Source organism: Psittacula echo (assembly GCF_963264785.1).
Source record: "Psittacula echo genome assembly, chromosome: 7".
In the NCBI taxonomy this organism is placed as follows: domain Eukaryota; kingdom Metazoa; phylum Chordata; class Aves; order Psittaciformes; family Psittacidae; genus Psittacula; species Psittacula echo.
The window spans coordinates 41,511,615-41,524,469 of NC_137740.1; the positions used below are offsets into that span (position 1 = coordinate 41,511,615).

At 41.8% G+C, this 12,855-nt stretch overlaps 1 protein-coding gene across 5 annotated transcripts in view; it reads left to right on the forward strand.

Moving 5' to 3' along the window:
* The first annotated feature begins 3,420 nt into the window (after positions 1 to 3,420).
* The window catches only part of DLG1 (discs large MAGUK scaffold protein 1), a 169,935-nt gene continuing 160,500 nt past the window's right edge, over positions 3,421 to 12,855 (forward strand). For all 5 annotated transcript variants that reach the window (XM_080622304.1, XM_080622306.1, XM_080622305.1 and 2 more), the window contains exons 1-2: positions 3,421 to 3,784; positions 4,066 to 4,197. In XM_080622304.1, coding sequence (XP_080478430.1) covers positions 3,766 to 3,784; positions 4,066 to 4,197 — 151 coding nt within the window. In that variant the 5' untranslated portion in view covers positions 3,421 to 3,765. The remainder of the gene's footprint in view (positions 3,785 to 4,065; positions 4,198 to 12,855) is intronic.

The following is a 12,855-nucleotide window of genomic DNA, read 5'->3' on the forward strand; positions in this document are numbered from 1 at the left end:
TCCAGTTACTATGTGAGGTGCCAGCTGCAACATTCAGAAAGAACACAGTTTTCAAAGTGGCATCTGGCAGCTGGCCTGCCTTGAGAAGAAAGGAGCTGGTGTACGATCAGGTACAAATTCCTAGCAGAGATCACTATTGTGATTTTTCAGAGCAGGCAACTACTAACAAGCTCTGGCATAGTTTCTCAAAATGGGAAAGCACTGTCTCTGTTTCACTGTGTGTTTGTAAACTGGTTTTACTAGCCTCTGTCACAGGGTCTGCTTTTCTCATGTGCACAAATGGCATGGACTAGGAGCAGGCAGCTGTTATGGAAAGTGTCTTCACATCTGGGTAACATGTTTGTGTTGTGCTTGCCTCCTTGCTGCCAAAAGCCTCCTGCTCCCATATCACACACCTCCTTAAACACCATGTCTTCAAATTGGTAGAGCAATACACTCATTGAAGTAAGCTGCTTGCTTGTCCCAGACAGAGCATCCCACGCAGGCTTACTGACAGTGGTTGCCAAAGAAGGGATTTTATCTGTGAAATATGAAGGCAGGGAGAGAGGGCTTTGGGTCAGACCCTCAGCCACTTCTGGGGCCAAAAGGGCTGCAGGGGTGACAGGCTGCTGCTTTGTGTAATTGTTCTGGAGTTCCTACACCATGGGTCATGCTGGAGCACAGCCAGGATGTGTTTAGCACAGCATAGCATAATGCTGACTTGTATGCTGACCACACCAGTCACAATTTAAGTACAAGCCTTAATCTATGCTGCCTATAAGAGTATGATTAAGTGATATTGCTTAAGCCATAGCACAAACGATGCTCTGGTTCATACTCAGTTTTCCCCTCCTCCAAGGGAACTACACAATTTCCTGAAAACTGAAGCCTGAAAAAAGCAATGTGTAATACAGGGCAGTTTTGCAACACTGGCTCTTACTGTAGTGTGCTAGTAAAAATGCCATTTTCCATTCATAAGGTTTTCTATATGCACTGGAATTTCAAGACCACTTTATATATTGAAGTTTAGTACTGTGCTTTCTGGTTCAACCACTTTCAATCGACAAATACACTCCTTGAACTGAAACAGAAGTGCTGGGAACCAACACAGCTCTCTGAGGTACAATAAGGCTCACCTAATTGCTTCCTGGCTTGCTGATCTGTCATCCTGACCCCTTCTTTGATGTCTTTTTTTTTTTCTTTTCTTTTTTTTTTTTTTTTTTTTTTCCTGGAGCATTAGTAACAAGTGAGAAATGCTGTCTCAGGGTGCTATATATGGGATTACTTCTCTGCCCCCAGCACAATGACTGTATGTAATGGGATTACCTCTTATTTTAAATAAAAAAGCCTTGGAAACATCAAATACTGTTTATGAAAAAGTAGTTTCTTTATTGAAAAAAAATATTCTTTGTAATAATACATTTTTGTCAGTCAGCAAAAGCAGCCTAACTGCTGCAGATGTCTTCTTTCTGATAGCTAAATTTAGGCTGTTCTTCCTCCCCTTCTGTATACATATTCCTCTGACATCAAGAGGACTGTGGCCCCTTTAGAGTGTATTTATTGCTGTTGTAAACAGGGAAAACTGATGAGGCCAGATGATGGAGTCTTCTGCTAATGTCCCTTCTTAGCACGCTTTAATTTCAAAACACATAAACTGGTACCGTTAGTGCCGAAATTCCTAAAGTATGAAAATACAACTGGAAATGAGGAAAATGGGAAATGTGTGTCAGCACTAAATGCATATTCTCTTTTCTTCAATGAGAAATGAACAATTTTACAGGACATAGCTGTGGGAGGAGAAGAAACTCCTGGTGCAAACCTACAAAACATGGGACTATTGAGGAGAAGGGGAGAAGAGAGAAAGAGGTCTTTTCTCGATCTGCGTTAGGCCTTTTGCATTGTAAGTTGTCTGTAAAATTAGGACTTTGCTACAGCCAAATCTAGTCTTGATTTTTAGACTTCAAATTTGCAAGAGTTGCCCAGGAGATTTGTTTTTTTAGGTACCTGGAATAAGGTCTTGTACATTTTTAGTTGTGCCTAAATCAAAAATGTGTAAATGAAAATGCAAACTTCAAAAAAATCACATCAGCAGCATTTGCTTTGAACTTTCAGTTCTCTCTGCCTCTCATATGCACATCCACACAGGGTCTGAAGTGTTTCAGATCTGAGGTTCTGTTTGATTGTCCACCTGATTGAGAAATAAGTAACATTCCCCCTCAGTACAAGCATTTGACTACCCCTAAATTCACCAATTTTAATATATATTTTCCCTTTAATAGGCTTCTAGAACGTGCCACAAAGATCATCATGTTTCTATCCAAGTCACCCATTTCTATGCCCTGTTTCCTCCTTGCTGTCATGCATAAAAGCAAGCTGTTTGTATTGCTTTTGAAGGCACTCCATTACTATTTCTGTGCCAGTTTTTAGAAAGCAGCTTTCATGATTCTGATCGGTCCATGCTGTCAGCCTACACAACCCACTTCTTAAACTTCCAGATAAGCACGGCTTTTCATGCTTTCTCCCATGATGTCCTTACATTAACCTTATGTCCCCTGTTACTCTCAGCAAAGTTATTTCTTTATCCTCCTTCAAATAAGCCCTTTTTCTCTTTGCCAGGATGACTGAAGGAAAAAACCCAGCAACAGGTGGATGCAGCTGCTCTATGTATTGCTCCATAAGGTCTGTAAGGTTTCTGTATTCGCCCATGACTTCCTGTCGTGTAATTGGGCTGTCAACTTCTTGGAGCAAGGAACATCTAAGCTATTTGTACGGCAGGTAGCACAACAGGAGCTGACCCGTACCTGGGAATTTTACAGTATCACTGTCAGCACAGTTATTTAGTCCATTTTTGCCCATTAACCGCTGCCAGCCACGTACACGTTCGGTAACGCGGTCTAAGGGGGATAACCGATACTGTCAAGTAACCAGGTGGCACAGTTGTATCTGTCCCGCCCCCCTACAGCACACACCGCCCATCACCGCCGGTGCGCCCGGGAGAGCGGCCCCATCGCCGGGCACGCTCGAGGGCGGGGTTCGCCGAGCGGATCAGCCCGAGCCCGGCCGCGCCGGCGGGAGGAAGGGACAGAAGCAGGGAGTACGCCGCCGGCCGCAGAGGGCTGGGCGCAGTGGGAAGCCGGACCCGCGGGAGCCCTGCGCGTGTACCGGATCCAGCCTCCCTTTCTGGCGGCGGGCGGGCCCGCCAGCTCTTGGCGGCAGCTGCCAGACGCCCTGGGGGCCCGGGGGGCGGGACGGCCCCCGTGCACCACCACCCCCTCGCGCGGGCCTGGGCGGGGCTGTGCCGCCGGGCGCCGGCCCCTTTAAGGCGGGCGGCGAGCGCTCACCTTGCCTCCTCTCCCCCCGCTCCTCCTACTAGGTATCGGCCCCGAGCCGAGCCCTGATTGGGCGGCCTCTGGGCCCGGTCACGTGGGGGGGGGGCGCGTTCCCCACAGCCTCTAGGCCGCCATTTTGGCTGGAAAGTTTGGAATTTCTGAGCAGTGCGAGCGGGAGGCGGCGGGACCGCCTCAGGCGTACCCTGCCGGTCCTGGCCCGCCGCGACCCGGCTCCCGCGGAGGTGCCACGGCGGAAGGAGCCCCGAGCGGAGCTGCTCGGTTTCTTTGCCAGCCGGCCGGCGGGCGTGCGGTTGGGTCGGTCGGCGGGTCGGTCAGGCGGCGCGGCCGCTGTGCCCCTCCCGCGCCCGGCCGGCAGGGGGAGCCGCGCCGCCGCCCCCGCCGCCTCGGGTCGGGCTCAAAGTTTGTGAGGTGGAGTCCTGGTCAGCGGCGGAGCACCATGCCTGTTAGGAAGCAAGGTGAGCGCTAGGTGCTGAGCCGCTGCCGGAGCTAATGCCTGACAACAGCTGCGCCGGGCAGCTGCGGGACGGGCGAGGAGGGGCGGCCGCTGGTCCGCGGGCGGTACGAGTCCGCCGAGGGGCATGGTCCCGCCCGCGCTTTCTTAGCTGCGAACAAAGAAGCGGCTGGGCTGGGGCGGTCACGGCCGCGGAGGCTTGTTGCGTTCTCTGCGAGCGCATGCATCCCCGGTCCTCTTACCTGGTGTGTCGGGGTCAGCCGCGTCTCTGGTCTCTGCTTGCAGATACCCAGCGAGCCCTGCGCCTCCTGGAGGAGTACCGTTCCAAGCTGAGCCAAGCGGAGGATCGGCAGCTGCGAAACTCCATAGAGCGTGTCATCAGTATCTTTCAAAGTAACCTTTTCCAGGCTTTGATAGGTAAAGGCTGACTTCTTTCCGTTTGTTTTTAAGCCGATCGTTTCTTGTTTATGCTATCACTTGCAGAGCTAAGGAAAAAGAAAAGGTATTTTGCCCTTATGTTAGAAGCCACGTGCTTTTTGTCGTGTTTTTGTTTAGCATAGTAACACACGTGCTGTTACAGAGCACTTGTTATATACCGACTTTATTCGAGTTTTTTTGACTAGCCCAAACTGCTTGAAACTGGTGCAGTTTTTTCTTCTGTGACTTTTTATTGTCGATTACTTTAAAGCGGTTTTCCACGTACCTGTTTGCCTGAAAATTTTCTAAGGAGTATTTTTTTTTCTTTTTTTTTTTTTTCCAGCCCGTATGTAACAGATTAATTAATGAGTTGAAATGGTTTTAATGTAAAGTTGGATTCAGGCAAATGTTCCTGATGGAAAAACTCTAGAAACGCCATAAAGCATGTATCTGAAGTGCAAAGTTAACTTTAAGAAGAAACTTCTAATGCCTCAGGGTATACTACAATGATTTTTTTCCATCTTCATATTAAAGTGTAGTGAAAACACTATTAATTGTAGAGAATTCGTAGTGCTTCACTTAAAATTTTCCCACAAGTCTTGCTGTACTACTTATATGTAGCTTTTAATTTCATGCATGAATGTCTGGGGGGGAAGCATAAATACAACTTTATTTGGAAACTTCTGCAGGAAAGCACTGAGCTGTATTTTCTCCTTGATTTTGATTGTTACTATCTTTATGACAGCTGATGGATGAAAGGGCTTTGTTAGTTTACCTTGGAGTAAAATCTGTAAATTTCTGCATCCTTGTTTTCTAACAAAGTAACCTGTGTCTGAATTGTACCATTAACAAACATTGTAGCTACATTTGTTACTTGGCTTACTGTGTGGTTAGTGTCATACAAGTGTGTATCTTGTTTCATAGAACCACAGCCTAGAATCATAGAATAGTTAAGGTTGGAAAGGACCCTAAGATCATCTAGGTCCATGGACAGGGGTGCCTTGCACTAGACCATGTCACCTATGGCTCTGTCCAGCCTGGACTTGAAATATCTTTTTGTGTTGTGATAGAAACACAGAACAGGCAAGACATAAACATGCCTCCCTGCATGAGAGTGTTTTCTTCTGGAACATTTATTTATCTTAAGTAGGTTTTCAGAAGATGGTAATCTTGCTGTGTCTTTCTTATCGTGTATGTTTATGAAAGGTAGCTGTGAAACTAGGTCAGTTACAGGAATCTTTTACTTAGAGGAGCTTTGTGAATTTCTCTTCAGTACTCAGTTGTCGTTAACCAACTCCGTGATGAAACGCTAGACAATCTTTGTGCGATACATATGAAGAGGATTCACCTATTGGTGATCACAATGTTGAAGTCTTGTACCAGAAGCTTAATGTACTGCAGTTGTGCTTTTTATTTTCACCTGGCAAACTTCAGTGTTGACTACCATTTTTCTTGTTCTGGGTGTGTACATGTGTGGTGTGGAGTTTTTTTTTAATTTTTGTTATTATTTAAAAAACCTCTCTTGAAGATACATGCAGTAATCTGTTTTTTACCTTCATTGAATAAGATACCCATCTATTAGCTTTTGATATTCTAACCTGCAAGACAGTTTCTTCTCATCCACATACAGATCATTGTTTTACTAGTAGCACTAAACTTAAAATGGCAGGCAGCCTCATGTCTGTTGACTTCATTCTGCAAGAGCGTAAAACAAGCATGTGTTGTTCCCTGAGTGGGCTACATGGCCTATTTTCTGGCCTTGTTAGATGTTGCACATTGCAATCATAAGACCCTAGTTTTTGTGCATGTGCAATGGGTGTCATGCTTTTTGGAAATATTGCATTAACTTTGCATTTACTGGTTCAGTGTATAATTGTTACACAGTGTATGCATATGTTCCCAAACTGCTTTTCTGAAAGGTGGTAACACAGAAGGTTACTACTTTCCAAGCAATTTGTGCTGACAGCTTGAGTCTTTCTCCTTTCCATGGAAATATGTCAGGGAAATTCTTGTTTATGGAAGGGTGCTCCTGGCTATGGTTTTCCTATAAACATCTTTTTATGTTGTGACTATTGCATGATGGGGGTAAAGAATTGGGGGACTCCATGGAACAGATGCAGTCTGGAGGATGGATGCAGTTACTGGAAAGACCTTGAGCCTGTTCCTGCCTGTTGTCTTTCTGTGAGATCTGGGTGCAGCCTGAATGAAATATTTTGTTTTGCTTCAGGATAGCCTTACCTTGAATACTGCATTTCATGTTACTTTGTGGCTGATTAAGTGTGCCTTATAGAGAAGTTGTGATCTGTTCCCAACTTAAATACCTGATGCTGTTCTGACAGAAAGTTTCAGGTTCAACTACCAAGTTATTTCTCCTATAGATACTTTTTCCAGAAAGTGTGCTACTTATAGTTGTGGGTTGGTGTGTGTGTGTTTTCTTTTTTGTTTGTTTTTGTTTGTGTTTTTTTGTTTTGTTTTATTTTAAATAAAATGATACTGACAGAGAATCCATTTATTTTCTTGTTTTTTTTTTTTTTTTTGTTTTTAGTTTTTTTGTTTTGTTTTGGTTTTTTGGTGTTTGTGGTTGTTTTTTTTTTTTTTTTTTTTTTTTTTTTTTCCCAAGTTACTGCACTATCTCCAAGACCTGCCTGTCATTGATAGGTGAGAATGTTTGTGAAGGCTGCGGTCAGGATCTGCTGTCAACTTCATGTTATCTTTATCTTTTGAGTATAGTTTTTAACTTGGAAATCAAATGCTGTTCTTTCAAGCAATAAATAGACATTACTTTATGCACAGAAATATATCTTTTGTTTTATAATGGGGGAAATGAAATATTTCTGAAAACTACAGATTTTTTCAATATTTCATGTATCTAGGTACACATAAAGTAATTAAAGGTTACTTCTCCCTGAATTTGCATTTGGATGCTGAAAAATAAATTGTAACCTTTTTTTATTTGAGCCCTTTCTTTTATATTGTCCTCTCTTTTTAATTCTATCAATTAAATTTTAGCTCAACAATCTACAAATTTGACCTGGTTCTTAAATATGTAATTATGGCTTTAAATGGTTTGAATTGGACCATTAGCCAGTCAGTGTGAACAACCACTGTTCTGAAATTGACATCACTGCTGTGATGTCAATCTTAAGTGAAATAACTGTAAGAACTTTATATTAATAACAAAATTGATAACCAAATGTGGCTTCTTAAAACAGTTTGTGAAAAAGCCCATGGTATTTACCATTGCCATTGCTTCAACCAAACAAGTGTAATGATGTCTAAGACTTTAATTAAGTGAATACCAAGGGCCTGTAATTAAAATTAGCTTGAAAATAGTGTCAGTTTTAAGTAAATTTCCCATTGCACAGGCTGAGAATTGTATGGTATCTTTTCTAGCTTATAATTTCTTGGTTGTAGTTCAAATAGCTTGTTACTGATATTCTGATGATAAGAGAGGTGAGTCAGTTGTTAAGACACCAAAGTAAGATATCCACATATGGAAGCATGAGATACTTAATTTCACTTTGATGAAGAATTTCAAATTTGTCTTCAAATAGTGAGGTAGTAATTCTGCAGGGAAGTTCTGCTTCTAATTTAGGCGCTTTTACCTTCTTGAGAAGGTACAGGTTGTTGTGAAGGTATAGATATGATGTATTTACCTTTTTGAAAATATAAGAGGAGCATGTGCGTGCTCTAGTCTAGCCTTTCTGAGGGAAAGAACAGGCTTCTGTTTACACACAATCTTTTTTGTGTACTTCAAGTCTGTTTTTATTGGGTTGAGTGCTCCAGTTGACCATATTAAAATAGCCTTCTAAAATTATCACTAGTTACAGCTGGAAACATAAGGTAGTTTACTACTTCAAAAATATTCCTTTTCCTGACAATAAACCTCCATTTACACAGGTATCAGAACAAAGGAATTCTGAAAGAGTCTCTACATTCACTGGCAGTGAAGTTGGCTGTGTTAATCTTTCTTGCCTTGTCTTAAGTGGTGGGACTATTTGCAGTATTGGAGTGCTGCAATGGATGGCTACAGGCTCTTCAGAAAGGATAGGCAAGCAAGGAAAGAGAGGCAGTGGGGTTGCATTGTATGTCAGAGTGCATTGACTGCCTGGAACTTAATATTGTGAGAAGGTTGAATGTTTGTGGGTGAAGGGGGAAGGCCAACCAAGCAGATATCCTGGCTTCCCAGGGAGGTGAGGGAATTGCTGTCCCTGTGCTCAAAAACCATGCAGATGAGGCCCACAGTGACATGGTTTAATGGTGTACTTGGCAGTTCTGGGGTAAAGGTTGGACTTGATGGTCTTAGAGGTCTTTGCCAACCTAGTTGAATCTATGATTCTATTTTTTTTTTCCTATTTATAATTTTACAGCTATGCATATAGAGGCTTTTTGGTGTAAATTGACAGATTTGACTAGGGGAGCTTGAATGTGTTGAATTTCATATATGTAAGCAATCTGATTTATTTCACTTGGGAGTCCTTTTGCATAAAGATCTGCCTTGAAAATTGTGCTTACACACTGGCTATTCCTAATGCTAAATATCCAGTGTGGGAATTTTGAAGAAAAAAATGGAGTGGTTTCAGTAATCCTGACTGAACCAAAGAACAGCTCCCCCCTGGTAACCATTAAGGTTTTTTAACCGTAGTTTGGATTCATGAGCTTTATGAATCGGACAGAATATTTAAAAAATGCTGTTAAGATGTTTTTACACACCAGAAAAAGAGGTTTGGTCTCTGAAATTTATGTAAAGTTGATGGTTGCATTAAAGTAAATTCTTTGTTCAGATTTATCAACAGTTTGACTGGGCTGAAACATCTAAGAATGTGAAACATACTCTTCAGCTTCCTCAGTGCTGTTAACACTGACTTTCTGAACTGAATTCAGAAAACAACCATAGATTTCAGGCTGTGTCAGCACTTCTTAAAGGTGGTACCCCTCAAAATGGACTGACCACATTCCTGCTATAGGTGACAAGGGGCCCCATTTGTCTGAGCAGTGTGTGGCACCTCTGTAGATGTTCTTGTTCTTTTAGCTCTCTGTCAATTAGCTGGCACGGGACTACTTTCTGTGCTTGCTGGCTAAATTGAAATCAAACATGGTTAAAGCAAAAGCTTTTCATAACTGAAACCAAAAGTACTTGCTCTTGGTGAAACTTCAGTATCAGCTTTTCTTGCAGTGACACAGTTAGTTAATAGAGCATATGGCATGATGACACAGTTAACTTGTCAAATCAGCCTAGGCCTTGTAGAGAATTTTAGTTGTGGGTATGTGTCATTGTGTAAGGCTGCTCTTCAGTTAACGCAAGGAAGACTACTGTGTGAACTGCTTCCCATTTCTAAGTGTCACTGAGGCCCCACTACAAGTTCCTTCATACTCAGTTGAAAAATATTTACATTAAGAATCTAAAAATTCTTGGTATTGTTGGGTGGGGTTTTTTTATTACTACTTTTTTTGTTTTATTATTAAAGGTTAGAGAGAGTTGCGTCTTCTGTTACATTGGATATTACTGGAACTATTGCAGATGCTAGACAGGGTATTTTCACTTTGAAATCCTACCCTTACTGCATTTTTGTGTATTCTTCTCCAGACTGCATCTTCTGTAATACAACATCTTTGCTCGTTTGAGACTAACACATCCATAGAATATAATTCTTGCAACTTCGAGGTGTTTGCTTTTCAGACAAGTTTTCTAATGATAGACTGTGGTTATGCTTACTGTGGTCTCTTGAAACTTGTGCAAAGGTGGGTCAGTTTCAGAAAGACTTGACCTAGGGTTGTATTGTCAAAGTTAGTTGAGTACTTCATGTATTTTCCTTTATCCGGATGGAGGAAGGATAAAATTTTTTGTTTAGTGTCCAGATGACTGGAGTGTTAACTCAGTCTTTGTTAGCATGCTTCTGTTGTGCAGTTTGTCACTGCTTCAAAATGTCCCAGTTTTTGCAAGAACTTTACGTCTTCCCCTTCTCATTGCTCCTCCTGTTTAAAGAACTACCTGTTGTTTTGTATGCAAGTAGTGCAATTCCGTAGTGTGGGGAGTTTTGGGGTTGTTGTGTACTTGCTCTTTAAGGTGTTTTTCATGCTGTATTACATCTGTGTGTGACAGTGCTATGTACTGAATTTTTGGGATTAGGTGCTGCTTCTGGTAGCCTAAAATAGCAAGTAAGTCCAGTGTAAGTTGAGTAGCTACTGGTATGCAGATAAATAGTATTGTGGCAAAAGATTATCCTTGTGGTCATTATCCTGACTGTGTATCCAGTGTTGAATAGCTGCATTGTAGAATTTATCAGTTGCAGTATTCTCTTCACAGAGTCACCATTAAAAAGGACTACTGACAAGAAAACTTTGTCAATAAATCTGCTGTTCACCAGGGGCTGAAAAGAAAGTTGAAATTGGAATAATTGGTATAGTTTCCAGGTTCTGCGGAAAGTTTATCTTCTATCCTGTTCTTGCTTCACTTTATTTCCTATGTTCTTTTACCTGTGTTTTTCCCTAGTTCTGATGTCTCTCTCCTCCCATGCTGGGTATCTGGCTTTTCTCCTCATTTCCTTCAACGTTTACTTCAGTACCTGGGTACAGTATAAAGGAAAGGGGGAAAGCATGAGACGGGATATTTGGCCTTAATCTTAGGCCTGCTTCCATGGTGACCCCAGCAGCAAGGGCAGAACATCTTGTTTAGCTCTGCAGCTGAAATGCCATGTGCCTCCTGTGCATCTGGTTGCCTGTATTTTGCAGGATGGTGCTTGTCTTAGTGCAGGTGGTGTGACTCTTAAGAGAAACTGAACTCTAGCAGCTGACTAGTCTCCTTGCACAGATGGCTTCCTGAGTTATAACTAGGCCAAATTTGCAAGAGTGTTAAGAGACCACAAGAGGTGTAGAACTGACACTAGAATAACCTCCTTAGCTTCATGTTCGTTCTTCAAATTAGGGGCAGCTCTAGAGCTCTTTGGTAAAGCTTTCATAGAAATCTTGTGTGTGAATTATCTTCCCAGCCAAGTCCTCATAAAAGCTGAGTTATTTTGGCTTGAAATTAAAAGGTTGGCCTAAGACAGAGGTGCAGTAAGGAAAACATGTAGAGAAACTGTGACAGCATTGCAAATTTAAGTCCTGTTTTCAGAAACATGTTTAGAATTGAGATGCAGGAAATGTGCAAGTGTTGCTACTAGTGGAGATGTGGTGCTACCCATCCTTGTATTGCTAACAATGTCAGATAATTACCTTGGAGCCTTGGAGCTTATTGTTGGTAGAGGACACAGCACAAGCATTAGTTTCTTCTAAGCAGAGCTTAGAAGCAGCACACAGTACCTGTGTGAAAGCTCTCCTTGGAATTTTGAGTGAACTCATCCCAAAAATAGTTTCTTTGTTATTATTAGGTCCTGTATGGACACTATTTAGGGCACATCCTACAAATAAGACTTAACAGTAAAATTTCACTTGTTCCTGACAGGTTTTTTTTGATCCAACTAAATGCAATAGTAAATACACCCTTTGAAGAAAAATAGTATGTTATGCTAGTGGCTAATATGCAACTGGGGTTGAGGTATTTGTAGGGAGTGAGATAACTGAGAATTCATTTGTAGTTTCAGTGAGGTTTTTTGTTTGTTTTTAGGCTTAGGTTGATGACTAAGAGAGCATGAGGTGGTATTAAACTGAAAAGAGTCTGGACAAGCGGAAGATTACTATGTCAGTTTTTGGCTGTGTGATGACAACTTTGATTGATTGATTGATTGATTTATTTTGTTCCCTACCTTAGTTCTGAATGTAAACAAGACCCTGTAGGTTTCTGGAGGAAAACTGGAAAGAGGCAATGTGAAGATAAGGCAAGATGATTAGTAAGCAATCAGGAAAATATGAATGAACAGTTTGGAAAGCATAAGTGGACAAACTGGCAAGGAGTTGAACGTCTGACTGCAGAAAGCAGCTATAGGAATAAAACCAAGCAACTAGATCTGAGGTTAGATGAGGGCAGTTTCAGTTGAGTGCAAACTAAGGAGTGTTTGTGTTAGAAGTGGAAAATAGTATCTCCTGGAATTTGAGTTTAACGAAGCGTATGCTGAAGGGAGGTTCAAAGTGTGGGACACAGGTTGCTGAAGAAAGTGGAAGGGCTGAAGATGAGTAATTGGATGCTGTAGCTTGTAGCTAAGGGTCTCATAGAATAGAACTTACATGGTGAGAAAGCTGCGCTGCAACTTGTAACTTTCATTTATAAGAAGTCTTTATTGTACACAGCAGTAGTCTGTTTTTAAAGAAGAAAAAAAGCCTTAAACAACAAAACCCCAAACCAAAATAAGACAACAAACCTTGAAAGGGGCTTTACATGGGTTGTGATGAGGTTGGTTTTCACTTTTCATAGTATGAACACAAACATCTATTTTTGTCCAGATGCACAAACCATGACACAAGGCAACCGATGAATACACAGAGAGAATACTTTGTTGACTCTGGTCGTTGTTTGGTAAATAGATATGAAGCTTTTCTTTGTGTATTTTTTGTTGATCATATTATGATTGATCATATACTTTAAATTTTGGTTTACTAGTGTTAAATGGATATGGAGAAGAAATTTTTCTTAATGTCCAATCTAAACCTCCCTTGGCACAACTTGAGGCAATTTCCTTGTCCTGTCACTTGTTACTTGGGAGACTGACACCCCTTTGCTAC